Source organism: Pseudochaenichthys georgianus, chromosome 4 (genome assembly GCF_902827115.2).
Source record: "Pseudochaenichthys georgianus chromosome 4, fPseGeo1.2, whole genome shotgun sequence".
Taxonomy (NCBI): Eukaryota; Metazoa; Chordata; class Actinopteri; order Perciformes; family Channichthyidae; genus Pseudochaenichthys; species Pseudochaenichthys georgianus.
In genome coordinates, this window is record NC_047506.1 from 24,855,304 (window position 1) to 24,875,745 (window position 20,442).

Here is a 20,442-nt window from a genome sequence, read left to right on the forward strand (position 1 = left end):
TTAGGGGGAACATGTGGCCATCAAGGGGGGGGGGGGGGGATACTTTGGGACTGACCGAGAGACAGAGTAAGCTATAGAGCTGCAGACAACAGCATGGAACTAGCTATAGCTGACACTTGGGGACAGTGTAGCTTTTAGTTATTGAAAGTTTGAATATGCATCCTTTCATATGTGGTCGCCCTTACAGTCTACATTAGTTTTGCCTTTATGTCCGCTATCTTTTATGTTCATCTATGTTAAAACCTGCAATATCCGAAAGGTAGTTGCCTATTTACACATTGAAACAATGACGAAGTTACATTTTCTCTCATTTAGAGTTATGTTTCTGGCTCCCTGGTGGATGTGAGTTCTATATTCACTTTTCTTTAATCAGTGTTTTATAATGTTTTTATCTTTAGCTGCAAAATGCTATACAATGTTCCCCAGCTAGTTGCTACCTTTGTGTGTATACAGTTTGGTGGTTAGCTGGTACAGTAGTGTGCTGCCTACTTAAGCCATATGACAATATGTTAGAGGTGAAAGTAAACACACTGGTAATGTTTCTGCTAAAACAGCTCAAACTCACTAAAAAGATCTGTGGAGCTGCATAATCACTAAAAACACCCCTTTCATGTGATGTGAAGTCATTTGATCTGCTGCTATTATTATTATTATATTGTGCAAAGAAAAAACTGAGCTGCGTAGCTAAGAAAAAAACCCAGCCCACCCCCAGACACTGAGAGTCTGAATATTTGATCCGGCCTGTTGGGATTGAGCCGGTGCTTTGCTCGCTCTGCAGTGCTTTATGTTTACCCCTCTATATCCCCATTATTTACCAGGGCAGCTTGACATATCTTTTCAAAATGGTCCTTACCAGAATCTGAAAGGGATCTAATGGAAGGGCTGGGGGAGAGCCAACATGGTTAGGGACCAGTGGAGGAGACTGCAGTATAGATCTGCATGCCGTCGTGTTTACAGTGCTTCTAGCTGCACCAGCGTTTCTGTATTGTTGTTGACAACAAGAAGCCAATATCTATTACAATTCTATTGAGAGCCATGTTCAAATTAAAGGCAAGCTAGGACAACATGACAGGGCAAGAAATAAAATAATAAAATATGTGTTGATTTCAGTTGGCCCCTAAAAAGTGGTTGATTTGCACTTCTCCTTAACTACAAATGTTTTATTACATATAAACAGTCTCTGCTAAAACCAGTAGGAATCAAGCCTTTAGTCTGTATTACGGTTAAACCTACATAACGAAATAGCTACTGGGTTACAGGGTCAGACTGTCTGGTGCACGCTGAGTTGATATCTGAAATAGGTTGCGGGTCAATCTGTGGGGGGAGTAGTAAATCATTTGTTTAAAAAAACAACAACACAGCATTTGTATGCTAGGCTATCCATCATTACCTGTAGATGATGGAAGGGCAAAGTTGTCTCTCTCAGCAGGCGGACATTAAACATGCATAATGTGTGCTTTTATTTAATTGGTCCTGAAATATTAATAGAGCCAACATTCACTGGCTGACATTTGACTTGAGAGATACAGAGCTAGAGAGACAGAAGGTAAAAGTGATGGAGAGAGGCACAGGAAGGCAGGGCTAATAGTGATGTAGCCAGTGACTCAGTGAATTGTTGCTGTGTCAGCCTGTCATGTCAGTGTATTGTGTTTTGAGTCATGGTGGCTGCAGACACACTGGTTGTAGAGAATGACTGTCAGAGGCTAATGATATGGTTTCAGTTGTAATTTACGCTAGCTCCGGTGGTAGCTCCTTACTGTGTGTTCACACTGCAGGCCACTTGATTGATGTCTTAATCTTTCCTTACTGATTGTGGGCGAGAAGCTCAGGTTGCTTTCGTGCTGTGTTGTGCAACTTAAGTTATTACACTGCATATGGTGGTTTAGAGAGAGTCTGTTAAGTGAGAAGCATTTTTTCCATTGCCTGGAAATAAACAACTCAATGCTTTTGTTCAGCCATGTCAGCAGAATGACTTTAGGGATGAAACTATCAGTCAGTCCTTCACTTTGGTCCAGACGGTGGTGGCGAAGTCGATGGCTTGGCAACTGGAAGATCACCAGTTCAAGTCCCGGCAAGACCAAGTGCTCCCGAGGTGTCCCTGAGCAAGGCACTGTTCCCCACACTGCTCCCCGGGCGCCGTTCAAAATGGCAGCACACTGCTCCTAACACTAGGATGGGTCAAATGCAGAGAAACAATTTCCCCACGAGGGATTAATAAAAGTCCATCTTACCTTAGACCATATTTAAAACCTTGTGTTATTGGTGAAATGTTTCAACAACAACTGATGGATTATAAATTAATACAATGTCAGATATAGCTACTGTCCCCCTGAGGATGAACAGTTATGCTGTTGATTGCAAACTCCTATATGCTTACTTAGTGCCATAATCAGGTTCATTTAAATGTTTTCCAATTTGTGGTTTTTGACCACAGACTGTAGACGTCATCCACTGGTTTGGAGATTACATTTTTGATCCTTGGGTTTGTCATGTTGGCTGATGACATCTTGTTTTTGTCATGATGTGGAAGGGGGGAGCTGAAAACACGAGTTGACATTATAAAAAACCCGAGTTACAAATAACTTAGAAAGGGTTAAAGTTATAATATGAGCTAAACCAACTTGGTGGTTACCTGTCAATCAAAAGTTAGCCCACTCTAAAACATTCCCTGCTTTATTGTCTATTTTACTAAATTCTGAAGACAACATTTACAAAATGAACATCATGCTTTAAAGGGGAACACCAATTACAGCTATAATATCCCGGTAGTTTATTCATTTTAGAATGGATATTGATCGTAATATTTATTGTATATGATATTACTCGCCAAAAGAAAATTAATTATCCGCCGGCCGGGTGTGGAATTCCGGGACCAGGCCGCCGCCATTAGGGGAGTCCCAAATGGTGACGTCACTGGATGGGTCTTCGCTCCGGGTATCCATACCGGAAGTCAACACAACGTAGCAGATATGGCAGCGATGGAGGAATTTTGCAATGAGATGGACGTTTTGAACGATGAATTTGACTATTCGTCGGGAGATGACATTGATGTGGAAGCATCTACAGTACAGTTACCAGGCATCCCATGGACTATGCTTATTAACCGATTCGGTCGAATAGAGTGGCATACGATCCGGAATCCGCCGAAAGTACCGACGGTTCTGAACTCGCTGAGTGGGACCACCAGTTCCAGTACCGACTCGGTCTCAGAGGAAGAAGATGTTGCTCAAAACCCGGGACGAATGGACAACACAGATTGGTGTACATGTAACAATTGTGTGGTGATGCCATCGAAAAATGTCAAAAAAAAAAAAAAAAACTCTGTTATCCTCTTAGGCCCCACGGAACCGAAATTGCGTCATTTGCAGGAAACAACGTCTAAGGAACCTTAATATTTAATAAACTATGAATATTTTATATCCATATAACGGGAAAAAACTCATTTAACTGATCTTTTTCATTTATTTTTTCAAAAAAAACACACAATGCTAACAGTGAGCCTCTGAATTAGCCCCGAGCGAAAAATGCTAACCTATTGCTGCACCGAAAATCACTCCTAGCTCCCTTATTACTTATCCTCGCTGCACATCCAACACATTGTTTATGATCGGAAAGACACAGAATCTCACCTCAACACTGAAAGATACAAACTCGCGAGGTTATCAACAAAAACGTACATCAAAACAAGTGGCACTAAGTACTAACATGCGCTAGGCTAACGGCTTACCTTCCTCATTGTCTGGTCTAAACTGGTCTTCAACGGCATTACAACGATAAAAACGATGATGTAGTTAATCCATAGGTTAATATCCAATGGGGCTGTGTCCCCTTTGAAATGTTCTGATAATCTATAAGCAATACAACTGCAATTCCGTTATCTGCTGTCCACTCTGTGCTCCGTGCGCTCTGGGTCCTGCAATACCATCCATTGAACACCTAGTCCAGCAATACTAGCCTTTTTAGGGCTGTTTTCGACAGATGAGCGTGTGTATGCCAGTTTAATTAGTTGAGCTATAGAACACCCCCAATTCTCCATTGTACGTCATAATAATAGCTACCATTTAGTTTGGACGCGATTGCGTTAATTAATAAGGTCACACTGTGTCAGTAAATACATGTGTGAGCTAGTAATCTGGTAGTGCTGCAATATTTACCAGCTGAAGCAACTCGTTTGGTGGCTCGAACTTCACGTTTGTTGACACTGTCATTGTCTTGCGCGGCCGACGTGCTGTGACGGTTGGTGTTCCCGACTGCATACGTTGAGAAATCGAATATTGTGGGAACAGATCCTGGCTTCAAATCCGATGTTTTGTATTGAACCAGGCATCCAGACTGGACTTTGAGCAGCTTCTCATCCTTTAGTGGCAGCCTATGGAAATGTACTTCTTCCTTCTTCGTATAAAATGCATTTGTGCAGCCTGGGGCAATACAATAAACTCCTGACGACGACCGTTTTCTTGTAATGTAAACTACTGGTGCATTGCACGCCATGTTGTTTGTTATTGAGCTTTGGCCCAGGAAGCCGTACCCACTCAGTGACGTCACTGGAAAAGTCCCGGAGCAATGGAAGCGCCCATGGTCATTAGGCACGTATTTCAAAAAATAAATGTGCGTATCTCGATCGTTTACATTGGAAATAGACTAGATAAATACATTTCCTAATGGGAATATTGTCGCATGGAAAGCAGTTTGAAAAGTGTTTCCATTTCCCTTTAATGACGAATAGTTGACACTAGTTATTGACACCATAAACTTGACAGGAAGATGAATACTGATATAATAAATCAACTGAGAATATTGTTCTCTTTATAAGAGTCTTAAGGCAATGTCTTATTGGCTTCGTTTTCAGTCAGAGTCCACTTTTTCTCAGCCAGCAGGTTTGTTGGTAGTCCTCACAGGAGCCAGGGTTTCCAGGTTGTTCAGTCGCTTTCTATTGGTGTGAACATAGGATCAACATGATCATTTAGTTGCTACTTTATGAATTAGGACTGTTAGTATATATTGTCTTGTAGCAGCTTGGCCGGTCTTCAACTATTTTATATTCAGACTGCTAAGTGCTGGTCACAGAAGCCTCTTGCAAAGCCTGACTATGGACACTCTGAGAATCCATCTCACCCACTCTATTTCTCTGTCATATATGAGTCAGCTTTCTTCATATTGGATTCCTCTAAAAACAACACAATAAATCTCAGTGACATACATTCAGCTTTTAGCAAACATCACATTAGTCAGCCAGCACCAGGTGTATTCCAGGGCTCAGAAAGCTGTTGCTATAGATACAGTTCCCAAGGAAACACAGGAAGAAGCACTGACTGGGGACCTGCTCCACCTGTGGCTAATCCTCAGGGAGGCTAACCTAGCTGTGCACGGCAGACGCTGGATGAAGTGAGCTAGTGCCTGCAGTGATCCTCCTGATTAAGCAAGCTAGCATTTGGCTCAGACTTGCTATAGCTAATTTAATGCATGCTCTTGCTATCAATGAGAGATGATGTGATGACACTTGTTAGCATGTTGTATCGTTCTCTTCTTCCTTTCCCTGTCTTCTCCCTTTTCTTCATCTCAGTCGGTGCCCAGCAACAGCCTGTTGTTTTCCATTCTGGAGACGTGCTCTATGCGTGTATGTCCGAGTGTGTTTGTGTGTATGTGTAAGTGAGAGTGAGTGAGAGTGTGTGGGAGAGCTGGGTGCTGCAGTGTCCGGAAACGGCCTCAAGAGAAGATCTCTCTACCACACACACTCGCACACATAGACACCCATGCATACACACACATGTAAACAACAAAGTTATTAACTACTGCATGATTGCATTTTGACACAAACCTACACACATGTACGTGTTGATACAAAGCTCATTGTAAATCCTTGTTAAAGGTTGACACTGGGTGACACCTCTTAATTCACTTTGACTTCTTCCCCTTTCACACACACACGCAGACACAAATAGAACTCTCTTATCTTGTTATCGGTCTAGTCACCACTAGCATTCAATCTCTACTTAGGTAGCATTTAGCTGTTTTCCACCTCATCTCCTCCTCATTTGGAGTAGGGGGGGGGGGGTTCTGTTATGTCATTGGCTGGCTGGCATTTGGGGGCGTGGCTTGTACAAGTAATGATATCTGACTGAGAGAGAGAAAGGGGCGTCAGGTTGCAGCTCCAATAAAAGACTGGAAAAGACAACTTGCTGAGAGAGAGAGAGAGAGAGAGAGAGAGAGAGAGAGAGAGAGACTAAATAATATACTGTCCCGAGCGAGCGACGAGAAGAGAGTGAGACTTGGAGCGACACCACAGATGTAGGAGTGAGGGGAGGAGAAACCGAAGAGTTGCAGAGTGATTCTTCCAGCCAGCCTCCTACTTCAGATGCTCTCCTCCTCGCCTGCATCTTTCCACCTCCCTCCCCGCTTCCTCCCATATTTAATGGGAGCAGACACAGTGACAGAGGAGAGATTGACTGGTCATCTCCTTGGACTAGAGAGGAGGAGGGAGGGAGCGAGGAAGAGGTGGGGTGGAGAAAGCCAGAGAGAGAGAGTGAACCCCCTTAAATAATCAATCCTCATATCCTGGCGTTGCCTGGCCCACGCGCCTTCTCTCTCTGAAGAGAGGAGAGGAAGGAGTTGAAGAGGAGATTTTGGACTAACAGAGGTGTGGATGTTGGACGTTTCTCCAGTCTGGACAATGGGATGACGGACCAATGGGACGACAGTTGGGAAGGTGGACTGACGAGTGGATGTACAAAAACCCTAACACACCGGCTTCTGCTCCAACTCTTGGAGGACTCTGTCTACCTGCTCTGCACTTTTTACCTCCTCTACCAACTCCTCCTCCTCCAGCTCCTCATCGTTCCAACTGCCAGCTGCTCTCTTAATCCTGAGGGAGCTAGAGAAAGGAAAAAGGACAAAAGAGATCATTATCAAAGCAAACTGAGCAAAGGAGATGAATAATTGCTCCATCTTCAGCAAAAACAGAAAATAAGGAAGTGCTCAACTTGTATATTTGACAGCAACACTTTTAGAGCTGGAGAGAAAGAAAGCAACAGAGTAGAGAAACCAGAGATGAAGCAGTGGAGAAGCGCTGCAACATGAAGTCTATCTTGTTTGACTAAAGGAAGCGCAGAACGCAGAGACGATGAACTATATTTTTGGCAACAACACCTTGGTCCCCCGCAGTGTGAGGGCGGGCGGGTCATCCGGGGGTCATGGGGTCAAACAGAAGCCGGGGCAAAAGCGCGGCTCCTCGGAGGAGCTCGCACCTCCACGTACCTCCTCCACCTCCTCTCCCGCCTCCTCCTCCCCCTCCACTTCCTCGACTCGCTGGCAGCAGCTCCTCACATTCTTCTCCAGGAGGAGTGCCTTCACCGACTGTATCAATGCCAGCCAGGTAACACACACGTCACACCCTCTGTGTGTCGGTGTGTGTGTGTTGTGCTTGAGGGGTGGTAGCAGATCAGGGTGGGAAGCATGTAACTTAACCTGGGTTTTTGTTTTGAGTGTGTTTTTGTGTGTGTGTGTGTGTGTGTGTGTGTGTGTGTGTGTGTGTGTGTGTGTGTGTGTGTGTGTGTGTGTGTGTGTGTGTGTGTGTGTGTGTGTGTGTGTGTGTGTGTGTGTGTGTGTGTGTGTGTGTCACACCAGGAGGCAGCCTGTGGCAGCATCAGGTTTTAAATTGAAGTTGAAGCAGGTCTCTGTTGAGGTTTGAGATTTTTGATAAGGTTGTCATGGAAATTAGCCAGGCATAGTGTATGAGAACCAGAGAGCTGGTGTGTTGCCATGGCAAAGCTTTAATTTAGCTGAGTAGTCCAGTTGCACAAGATGCTATGTCCACACCGAAGTCCAAATCAGTTCCATGGAAAGGGGCTGTGTGATGTTTAAGTGGTTTATTTATTATATTTTGGCACATTGAGCTTTAGGAGTCCTTAATAATGTGGCCTTGCATCTTCTTTAAATAGAATATAAAATAAATGTTTTGGATAGGGTTGAATTTATAGTTTTTAATGTACATCATAGATAAAGAGTAAATGCACGTAGCACACGTAGCTACGAAACAGTTGATGAACTCCTACAAGAAAAATACTGCCACGGCCTCCACAGAGATATTATGGACAGGCAGTTAAGAACATTAATATTAAAGACAACATTAGGGAAATTATTATTAAATTATAAATCAGACGAGATAAACAATTCTCATAAGTTTCTATACAATCTGACATATTTTGAACCGAAGAAAAACGTTCTTGTTTTCTTGTTTTCAATAACAAACAACAGAATAATGTTGACTGCTTATGTTAAACTACCAGCTGACGTTCTGTAAAACTAAATGAAAGAAAATAAATGCGTGAATTGCACAGCAGAAGTCTCATTTAACATTGAGATAAGGAGAAATAGAGATAGTATACCTAGTAGTTTTTAGTAGTACCTTTTTAGAGTTATTCAACTAAAGAGGTATTTACGTGGAAAACGTTTAATACACAACACAGCTTGTTCACAAAAGAAATGCAAAACCTACTTTTTATATATTGTAGCTCTACAATGGAATTACCATTAACCTTTGGGAAGTATCATTCCTATTGGGTTTCCAATACACCAGCATTATATTGACTTTTCCACATGCTATACAATAATTATTATACAAATAGATCAAGCTTTTTTTAGGAGTGTTTACCTGGGTGGTAATTTTTTTTTTATTGCTGAGTCTTGGGGGTATGTATTTAGTTAGTCCCCCAGTATTTATTTGTCCAACACACAGGGCGCATAGCGCTGACAGAAGTCGTAAAAATCACTTTGGGGCCTGTGTTAACCAATACGGTCTATACCCCAGCAGCCTGCATAAATCAATGAACTAATATCCACATAAATCCCCATGCAGGACACAGCAGGGCAGGAGCTCTAGTGACTTTACTTGATAAGGATCTTTACACAAGGCCCCTCTGTTGTTGACTGAAGCTGCAGCCACTGTCTGCAAGAACAGTTTCAATCTGTGCAAGACAACTCTGCTTATCACCTCCATTATTACAAAAATGCATCAAAGTCCCCGTTATCTCAGATTCTTCAGATCCAAATACACACAAATCCCTTTTTGTTTTAGTTTTCCCTTGTTTTTTATGCTCTTGAAATCATTTTTGGGATCTAGATATTAATTTTAGATGTTTATATTTAGAGTCCTGTGACTGACACTCAGTGACGTGAAATCTCCACCCTTAAGGAAGCTGCTGCTTAAAGGTGATAAGCCTCCTCCACCCCCAACTCCAACTGCTGATAAATTGGAAATATTTCATTTCTATTTAATTTGTGCATTGATCCACATGTACCTGAAGTATTCATCCGCGACAATGTGTGTCTCTGTCGTCAGGGGGGAAAATTTCAGTGAATGTTAAAATTGCATGCTTTGTGGTTTATTAGCTAAACGTTAATCCATGGCATTCCGGCAGTGGCTCAGTCAGTAGGGGCTTGGACTGGGAGCTGTAGGGTTGCCGGTTCAAGTCCCCGACCAGACCTACAATATGGAGAGTGGACTGCTACTTGGAGAGGTCCCAGTCCGCCTCCTGGGCCCTGCTGTGGTGCCCTTGAGCAAGGCACCGGACACCCCCCTTCCCCCCTCACTCCCATTGCTCCCGGGCGCTGTACAATAGCTGCCCACTGCTCCTAGTACTAGACTCCTGGTACTAGGATGGGTTAAAAGCAGAGGCCACATTTGTGTGCTTTGTGCTCTGCATGTGTGATCATTAAAGAGGGATTCATCCCTCCGATTCTATCTATCTATCTATCTATGCTGCATTTGAAACATCTTTCCATATCAGCCAAGCTTTAAAAAAAAAAAGGGTATGGACACAAGTTGAAGGAAACACACTTATTGTCTTGGCTCTTTGTGATAAGAGCGAATGATGATATATTTCCTATTGCTGCTCAAATGATTAAATACTTTTGGAACTGCAGATGACAAATGCAGTAATGTCTCTGGATCCAAAACTGCATTATTGATTAAAAGTCCTGAGTGGATGGGCGCCACTCACAATGTTCTACCCTGCAGCACTTTTACAGTTGTCTGCAGATTTACAGCACAGCAGCCCATGGAAAAAGTGAACCCACCCCCCTCGTAGTAATCATATTGGCCAGTGTTTTCCCAAGGTGTTGCCATATTCCTGTCGAAGGCACTTACTGCATGACTGATAGGCCATTATACTACACACTCAGTTGGTGCTGGTGTGGGGGCAGAAGAGGGAGAGAGACTGTTTTTTTAAAAACTATTTGATGAAAGTCGTTTGGATCTGCTGATTTTGCCTCATTATCAGAAATATGGCATTAGGCATTTCAAACCATGTGTGTGTTTGGGTCATTGCCAGATTACATTTTGGCAGTAGCATGAACAAAGTGTGCATCGTTCACCTACACACACACACACACACACACACACACACACACACACACACACACACACACACACACCCCCATCCATCCATCCATGACATGTGGAGGTCTGGATCATGTTAAGGTCCAGACATAACCTTGTACTTTATATCACCGGAAAGCACTTTATTGCAGAGTCTCATCCTTGCTGACCATGATGGTTTTGATGCATTGAGCTATTAGCCCTCAAGTCAATCCGTGTGTTTTGGTTGCTGCAGTGTTACCTTTAGTTTGTCCTTTGAACCTAAAAGATTGTGTAATTCTTTACTGTTAAAGCCTTCTATGAAAGTGTTTTTTTTACCATCTGTCTGATGAGCAGAATGCAGCATTGATGTTGCCTTGCGGGCAGCTTAGCAAAGTGTCATATATTATTTATGTGTTTTAGATCTCTTTCTGTATCTTCACCTGAGCGTATTACCTGCAATCATCACATAGTATTGGTGACCCACTGTTTGTTGTAGACACAAACTGTGGGCCTCTCCCTCTACCCCACTCCTGTCTCTGTATAATTGATGAGTAGTAAAGCAGAGGTATGAAAGTCATCCTGGCTCTTCAGGAAGAGCTCTAAAAGCCTCAAATAGGTGTTTAGTGGTCACAGGAAGTGGAGGTAGAGAGTGATGGACAGAGCTAGAGGGAGAAATAGAGGGAGAATCAGACATTGATTAGGACTGTAAGTGAAATCTGATAGCTTATTAGCTCAAAGTGGAGACTGTCAATATATCATGCACATTACCTGCTTATATAATAATGTATCCATCAACATAACGAGCACACATCAAGTCAGCTGACAGACTCAGTTAATGGATTATTTTATTAGGAAAAGATTCGTTATGAAGTATATAGTAATAGTACCAACACCAGTTAGTTAGCTAGACTGGTATTATATTTTCTCGTTGGCTTTATAACTTCACTGTTGTGTAGAGTTAGATACACTTTTCTACTAAGCAACACAAATGTAAGGCAACGGTTTTGTTTAAGAAGTTAAAATGAAGTACACGGGATGGAGCAGTTTACCTGTGTGTATAACAGCAAATATTCTCAAAAGGGAAATTGTGTAAAACAGTAAGTACATCAATAATGTTTGCTAGAGTTATTGAAATGTCATTTATATAGAATAAAGGTGTCAGGAGGCACGTCAGTAACACTCTCAGCCCATACTGCAGCGTGCGTGTGTTCAGTAGAGATCAACCTCCTCTCCTGAAGAGAGAGGCTGATAATCCTTCTGCTGCCCAAGGAACCTTTCCACTCTCCCTGTGCCTCATGGGATACCACGCGCACACATCTCCTGCATTGCCCGAGTGGTACGTGGCGCACAAAAGGTAGTATGTGCATTCGTCCTAACGCGGGCACGTAAACCTGAACGTTATGAAACTTAAATCAGCTTCTGCTGCATGTTTTTTTAATAGATCATCTGTTACTGTGTGGGCTGTATGTGACACACCAAAGTACGACTTCTATTTTTGTAATTCTTCACACCGTAACTGCACATTTTCACCTCCTGCTGTCCTCTTTGCCCACTCAGAAACTATACATCATCGATGCATAGGAATTAAGCCATGAAGGAGTTTGGGGAAGGGAAGGCTGTACATTTATTTTACAAAAAGAGCCAAATAACGGGATATGGAATCAGACAAAGGGTTGGTGTTCATTCACCACAGAACTGGACACGATCAATGCTCAGACACTTTCTACCATAGCAGCACTGCATGCATACCATAGGGGAATAAGTATTTGAGCAGCTGGAAGTATAAACTAATGAATCAGAAGAATTAACATGTGCAGACTCGTTTGAAAGCTTTAAGGCGCCATGATTGATCTGTACCACCCACTCTAGTGCGCAATCATTTAATGTAACGTGTTACTGTAGCTGTTAAGCAATTGTTTCATATAGAGAACAAGAGATCCATCATTGTTCTCATCTTATAAATCCTAATAGTATCCAGGTGATGTCATCAGTGGGAGGTGCTTATGCAAACTGTTTACAGCCCTGACCATCATCGGCCATTGTGACCAATGAATGGCCTCTCTGATGCTCGCCAGCACTGCGGACGGCGTCAGCTGTTGTCATGGTGATGCTGCTGATCACCTCGCAGAGCTGTGTGTGTGTGTGTGAGAAAGAGGGTTATGAAGAAAGTGTAGAGGAGTATGTGTCAACTTAAAATCTTAGAACACACACTCATTTACACACACACACACACACACACACACACACACACACACACGCACGCACGTACACACATTGTATCGCAGTAGTGAGTAGCGCTTTAGATCTGTGGTGCTCGAGAGTGTGTGAGGTGTTGCATCACCTTCTGTGTGTGGGATGAACCTCGCATATCGGCTATCTCCCACACACACACACACACACGCACGCACGCACGCACGCACGCACGCACACACACACACACACACACACACACACATGTAGTCCTCCTCCCTCTCCATCAGGCTTCTTCCTCCAGCATGCTCTGTCTATGCTGACATAATCAATGCAGATTTGCTGACATCGAGCAATCAGTTAATATGACCGGTCCCTAATGAGGCTGAACGAAACATAACGACGGCTCCATCTATCCTACTGTAATTAGCAAGGGATTGTTTGACACCACTGAAGGCTTTATCCATGCACTGCTGCCACATGAAAACTTCACTTGGTTACAAATGACGATGACAGCAACAGCGGCCAGTGTGATACGACCAGGCGGCGTGACACTTATGTCATGCAGTCACGCTTGGACGTGTTGCAGTCATTTACAGTCTTTTAATTGTTTAATACATAGATTTTCATTATGAAAGCCATCGTTAAACGGAGAAGACACAAGTGAATGTTAGAACAGAAAGTGATTCAAGGAGGAGGGAACCTGCCTGTCACTAGAATGGCTAATCTAGAACAATCTAATCTAAATAAATGGTCTGGTCATTGGAGCAGGTCTAATAAGGATGACTTTGTTAACATGTATGGATTTGCTTGGACTGAAGTTACCTGTAGTAATGAATTCCGTAAACAATCTGGCAACTATTGTATATTAATAATCAATTAAGTTTTAGCACTAAAATGCCAAATATTTACTGATTCCATATTCCTAAAGTGTTATTAACAAGATAGCCCTTTAAATGTGTAACTTTATTATGAACTAAACTCTTTTTTTAATGGTTTTAATGGTTTATTGTTATTGTAATGGACATTTTTCACAACTTTCTGTTTAGTTTAATAATCAAAGACTAATCAAGACAGTACTGGAGGCGGGCAGTCATTATTTCTCAGGATTTAAGTGGTTATTGGTATATCATCTCCAAGCACTACAAAACAGTTTATAAGTAGTGGAGGAACAGATCTCAAGTTTTCAGACACTATAGATATCACGATAAAGACAGAAAGACACAACGTCAAATGAATCCCTAACAAACTCTAAGAACATATTTGATGAAGAATACAAACACACAGAACACTCCAAGTTGGACTGAGGCACAAGATTACAAGCTCGGGTTTTTACCAGAAAGTGTTCGACGAACAGATAAATGAGAATTCTAGTCTGAACTCCACGATGAATGAGCTACTCAATCACTGTTGAACTGAGTGTCCTGATCTGAGGAAGTGTTCAATGCATACACAGTCAATGGGTTCTACTACGTATTGTAGTAAAGTCCGCAACCTGTATACGACAGGACCTGTATAGACATTGGTAGTATCTTATAAATGATTGATTCTGCCATGCTGTGTGTTTTCTGCTGGTGTTATGTATGATAATGAAGATCTCAGGCTGTACCCTTACATCTTCATAGAATGTCAGTGTACTTGCAGTATTATGCAGCGTCAATTTTAATATCAATTTAGTTTGGCTCAGTCAGGAACAGCAAAACCAGTTTTTAATAGTAATAGAGCTGAACTCTGCAGTACATTATTTAAAGATGTTACTATATAATAATGCTGGCGTAAAGTACAGAGTACTTGTATGGGGAATAATACAAAAATGATACAAACCAACAAACAAAACTGCATTTTTCAAAATCCATTTAAATAATCAATTGTTTCAGTGCATAATTCTGTGCCATGATTGTATGTAAAAGCTCAAACCAGATGTACCCCCTCCTTTTGTCCTGTGTGCATCTGTTTCCCACTACCAATTGTCTTATCTTCTAGGATCCTGTGAGATGTTTGTGATATCATACATGCTGTCAATCAGTTCTGATAATATCAGACAGCTGAGGCGAATATCTCAGCAATGACGAGGGAAACGTTCGGTAGATTAGCATCATCATGTCTGTGTTTGTGTCTGCTGTCAGATGTGTTTGTGGAGTCTGAGGCCCCCTGCTGGGGAACATTCGTATCACAATATTGTCTCCCTTCAGACAGTAGAATTGGGGTGTCATGATGTTTTATTAAATGCTAGTCTTTTTAGCTATCAGAGCCCCTTGTATTCCGTATCAAACACTTTTGATTGTCATTTATTATGTTTGGCATAGTCACAGAATAGCTTTTGAGAGAGATACTAAGTAGTCAACAGATATAAAAGTAATGATAATGTCATTGTATTGAATGAAGTGTTGGATTTAACACTGGTGAAACAGTTAGTGTTGGCTTTTGTAATCTGAAATGAAGTTTTTATTTGATATATTTGACTATAAACAAAGACATTTATATCCAACAGCAAGAGACAGGTGTTTTTTTTGTTTAGATTATGCAGCTCCTTATATTCAGTAGCTCCTCTCCCTCTGAGTCAGCCTGACCTGTATCGGGTAATATGTGTGCGTTTTTCACTAGAATCATGAATATCCATTACACCAATTAAGTGAAGACGAAAGCTTTGACGCTCAATAAACTAGGTTGTTTTTCCTGTATCTTTATCATCGGGTTCAGTCTGACCCAGAACGTAAAGCGAAGATTCAATAAAGCAGGCCATTTAACGAAATGAATGATGCCACGCTCGATAGACTAATTTGATGTGTTTCTTAAGAGTTCTTCTAAGAACCGTGTCTAAAGGGAGTGGCGGAGAAAGTAGAGCTTGATGGTGTGGGCACGCTGACTCAGATGTTTCATACATAACAATATTAATGTAATGAATGTAGCCTGTCACTCCTTTGGACATTGCAACTGTAGCAGGCACTACAATTTGCTGACGGATCATACATGTGATTGGCCTTGATGGGACTGCAATGTTTTAACCCCAACCATAACATCTTCTACTATCATAATGTGCAAACCCTTAGCCTCACCATTCACTCTTCCTTAATCCTGCCATCTTTGTTTCATCTCTTGACTTCAACCATTCCTCACCATCATCCCACCCTTCCTACTCCACCCTCCAGCGATATATTAGTGAGGGCTTCATCTAGCACCGTGATGCTAACAGCCTATTCTCCTTGCTCATCCTCTCCTAGCTGAGCGGTTAGCCTGCAGCACTAGCAGCACTTTACACAGGGAACACACACACATGGCCACTCACACACTGGGCGGTTATAACAGCCTTTCTCTCAACCGCCCTCACCCTCTTTTCATCTATTTTTGTGCTCTCTACATGGGCGCTGCTTTGTATTGTCCCTCATCTGTCTGTCTGTCCGTCTGCCTCTATCTCTCTTATCAGGTTGGTTTGGGGCAAGTTCTGACATATATTTGCTGACATTATAGAGGATTGAACATCATAGCATATAACGCTGTGTGTCTTTGTGTGTTTCAGTATACACCAACCAATGGTAACTGCTGTTCCTTCTTAAATACCAGCTTTAGCCAACTGGAAGAAGCCAGGAGCTATAACTAAATGGATATTAAAGACAAAGCCCTTTCATAATCTCACTGTTAAACAAATATTGAGGATTTAATCGATTTCTGTTTGACATAAATGCACAAAAACTTTAAAGGATTTGACCAATGGATTATTTATATAGTATGATATGACAAAGTATGATCACGGTTAAGTTTTAAAAATAACAATTTACCTAATTATTAAGTGAAAAAAATGTAAGATTAATTAGCATTTTCTATATATCCAAATAGGAAAAGTGCTTCAGAGTGTATTTCAAACACTTGTATACTTTCAAACTGAAGGCGGTGCAGCTCCCATGTAAGGGACTTCCACTTTCATAATTGTTTACGGTGATTTCACCTTGTGGACAGGAGGAGCTTGGAATCGAACAACAAACCAGTGAATAGTGGAAGACAAAGAGGGATGAACTCTCAAGACTGACTCAGTTTAATCAAATTACATTATAATACAAAATTACTTTATAAGGACAATGCATAGAGAATGCTCTATTTGGCGTAATTTTCCAATATTTGAAAGTTGCTGAACAAAGACACTGGGTGAAATGTGGTTGTCAAGCTAAACGTATAGAGTGTCTTTAGTAACCAGCAGTACCATACAATAGTTCTAATCCGTGACCAAAAGAGGAGTGACATTTTCAGGTCGAAAAAAGTTTCAGGTCAGGTTGATGTTTACTGCATTGTAGCTTTGCTCCTGAATACGCTTCAATGCACTGACTTTGTATTCTTCCCAACCATCAAAAGACCTACACTACCTGGAGGTTTGGACGGTATGAGTGGATATGCGCTTGATTCTTTTAGAGCCTGTAGATTAAAATGGCTGTTCCACCCCAACAAAGATTAAAGTTGGAGACACACGCACAAGGACAGAAACATACATTCTCATAAGGAAGTAGGCCAACATGTAGGGTCACACACACACACACACACACACACACACACACACACACACACACACACACACACACACACACACACACACACACACACACACACACACACACACACACACACACACACACACACACACACACACACACACACAGCAGGCATTGCATACACTATATACCAGCTGACCCAGTCTGCCTTGTGATGCTTTAAAAGAACAAGACAAAGGTTGATAGAAGGGACCACCCTCCACCAATCACAGCTCTCCGTTCACCGAACACACACACACTGACTGAACTCTCAGCTCTGTATCACTGTCCCTCGTTGCCTATCGATTAGTCATGCCTGGCTGCTGTCATGTGCAGGAGTCCTGGGAAGTCCCTAATTGGCTAAACCAGGAGAGAGGGAGAGGGGGGGCAGCCTTGGGAGAGAGAGGGATATGAACTGAGAGAGGGAGGCAGCACAGAAAGATGAGAGGCTGAGAATTGTGCACAGAGATGTGGCTTAATATCAAACATTGATAGCAGGAAGATTTAACAAGACCAGTTAAAGAAGAATAACAATTGTTTTAAACTTTTTTTTATCCTGGATGGAATCAACATGAATCTGAAAACCAAAAGGAATCTGAGTAATCTCCAGCGTTACTGTATCTACTTGTTCTTTTGGATTATATGAACTGAACCGCATCATCTACAGAGCCACCAACACTTCAGTTACAAAGCTAGGGTCCGCAACATCATAGCTGGAGAACATGAGTGACTCTGAGTGACCGATCATGAAGTGGAGCGTGATCACGGAATGAGAAATCTTCCATTTGAGCGTATTAAAGTGAGACACCCCGAGAGAAAGCAGGACTAAAAGGAGTCTGAACTTATCCTAGGACCCTTCTTTGGACCCCACCTTTTTGTCTTACTTCTGGCCCTGTAACCCTGAGTGATGGTAAGAGGGTCAATGAGCTCCTGAGGGGAGAAAGCTGTGAAGAGGAGTGTTAAATACTGCGCTACAGGAGGATTATCGCTTCTTCGTTTTTCAGGACTATCTGCTCTAATCCATGAGGGATAAGGCAGAATAATTGGAGACAACGCCCACAAAGAAGGAATTGTATTTTAATGATTCAACATCACAGGTAACATTACTCTAAGACACAGAGAGGAAGAGCAGAAATACCAACTTTGTAGTGGACAAGGAAGATAATTGTTCGGGATAGGCATGACCTACATTGGTTGGAGTTTGATGAGCTACTCCCTTGTATCATCTCTGCAAAGAAGATGATGTGGTGACAAAGACATAAGAAAATAAGGACGTTTTCTGTGACTTTTTAAATATCTTTGTAGCTATGACTACTTATTTCCACAGTCACGAGTTCTGTTGTAGCCCCAAGAAGCCCAGCAGCGGCAGTAAGGGAAAATCCGGCAAAGGGAAGTCCAAGTCTGGAAAGAGCCACTCTCATGCAAAGCATAACCAGAATTTACTGCAAATACAGACTTCAAATCATCATCTGCAACCTTTATCGCTTCACTCACCAAATCCCCTTCCCCGTTCGCCCAAACATGGCTGCCATTCGCAGAAACTTCTGCTTCCTTCTCCCTCTCCCAGCTACTACCACATTGCATCACCATCTCCAAGTCATCAGCTAGCTCCGCCCTCACCAACCTACCAGCTGGCTCCACAATCGCCAAATCGCGTTCTGCACTCGCCGAGCCACCACCAGCTTCACTTATCACCAAGTCATCATCAGCTGCAGCACCATGCTCCAAACTATCAACACTACCATCCACCGTTGTCGCCAAACCACATGCTTTCTTCACAGTCAACTCATCAAATCTGCCACCAACAGCAGCAGCAGATGCAGCTCCATTCACCCAGTCACCACTCGCTCTTCCAGCATTACCAACTACACCACCACCACCAGTGCCCTCCTTCTCTTCCTCACGCCTCCCAGTCACTGTCCATCCACCCTTTCCACTCTCCACAGCTCCCCCTGTGCTCAGGGCTGAGCGGATATGGGTGGAACACCCTGCCAACCAACCTGGCTGCCACTATGTCCAGAGGAAAGTTTCCCAACCTGAGGGACAGTGTGACGAAGAGTTCCACAAAGAGCAAAGCCAAGGGCAAGACTGCGAGCAGGCCGTGGCCTAATGATACGTACATCTGGACCACACACTCAATGGAAACGCCCCCACACATGCCGCTCATACGGCACTTTCCAAAAATACAGGCCAATGTGCAGGTAGGTTTCATGGTAGATGGATCGATATGGTGTAAATAGTGTGAGGCCTCTCCTAGCACAGGACAACGCTGACAAAAACATAATAATTAATGTCTGATGAAGATTCTGAACACTGTTTATAAATAATATATAAATAACAATATGTATTATAATATGTTTATTTATGCTTTGCATATTTAATAGACACATATCTGTATTACACTTTTTTTAGGCACTCAAGAATACATTCTTCAACCAGTTGGGGTGATGGTCAGTTGAGGAAATCAAGATGCCATACATTGTCATTTAAGATTATTTTCAATGTTTCTTTTTGCCGTGTTCTTACTTAACCTTGCCCTACAGCAAAGTAGACCTTGAATCACAAGGAAGGAAAGAACTAGACTTTAAGTGATCTGAGTTTGTGTTGGACAATAAATCCTGCATTGTCATCACATCTCACAACAACTTATATTCCAACAAAAGTGGAAAGAATAACACTGTATCAAGAAGCATAACAAAAGTTGATTCTATATTGCCTTAATGTTCTCCTGGAATCAACTACGTCAAAGTATATCAGATGTTAAAGGAATAATGGGACACAAAGAGAAGAGAAGAAATGTCCCTTCTCTTTCAACACAAATGTCCCTTCTCATCCGACACACAGTATCACCATGAGACTTCTTCACAGTACACTGACCGCTGTGAGCAAACCCCTAAGTGTTGTACTTGTATCACCATTATATACATTTCCCTTTTAAGTGAGGCGCTGACAGCCTGAAGTGCTTCAGTGCTGTTCTCCACACTGAACTGCACTCTGAGCGTTGTACATCAATACATTAGGTTCATAGTACAGGTTGTTACTCTCACAGACAAAGCAGATCGTGGTTTAATGAATTTTCTATCGAAATAAGAGAAGGCTTGTATTGTTTAAACTGTGCTATAGTGAGTTTATAAAGATCATGCAGCTGCCTGTTATCAGCTATCGGTTGGGTAGTCGTTGCGCTGTATGTACATCTGCTAGATTGTCTGATTAGCGTGATTAGCATGGTCGTTCTGATTTGATTAGAGTCGCACTTCATCTGATTAGCTCATTAGTCGAATGGAGTTTCGCCGCACATTAGTTGGACCGTAGTCATGGATATGAGGAGAGTAGTATGTGTGTGTATTAATGTGAGCATCAGTCATCGACTCGTAACAA

General features: G+C 42.3%; 1 protein-coding gene across 5 annotated transcripts in view; it reads left to right on the plus strand.

Moving 5' to 3' along the window:
- Positions 1-20,442, plus strand: part of dlg1a (discs large MAGUK scaffold protein 1a) — a 107,773-nt gene that overhangs the window by 35,228 nt on the left and 52,103 nt on the right. The window contains exon 1 of one of the 5 annotated variants that reach the window (XM_034081012.2): positions 6,256-7,372. The exons of 3 other annotated variants lie outside the window; for them this stretch is intronic. In XM_034081012.2, the coding sequence (XP_033936903.1) occupies positions 7,121-7,372 (252 nt within the window). In that variant the 5' untranslated portion in view covers positions 6,256-7,120. Of the gene's footprint in view, positions 1-6,255; positions 7,373-19,211; positions 19,266-20,442 lie in introns of those variants that run through there. One more of the 5 variants, XM_034081016.1, reaches the window with a different exon arrangement.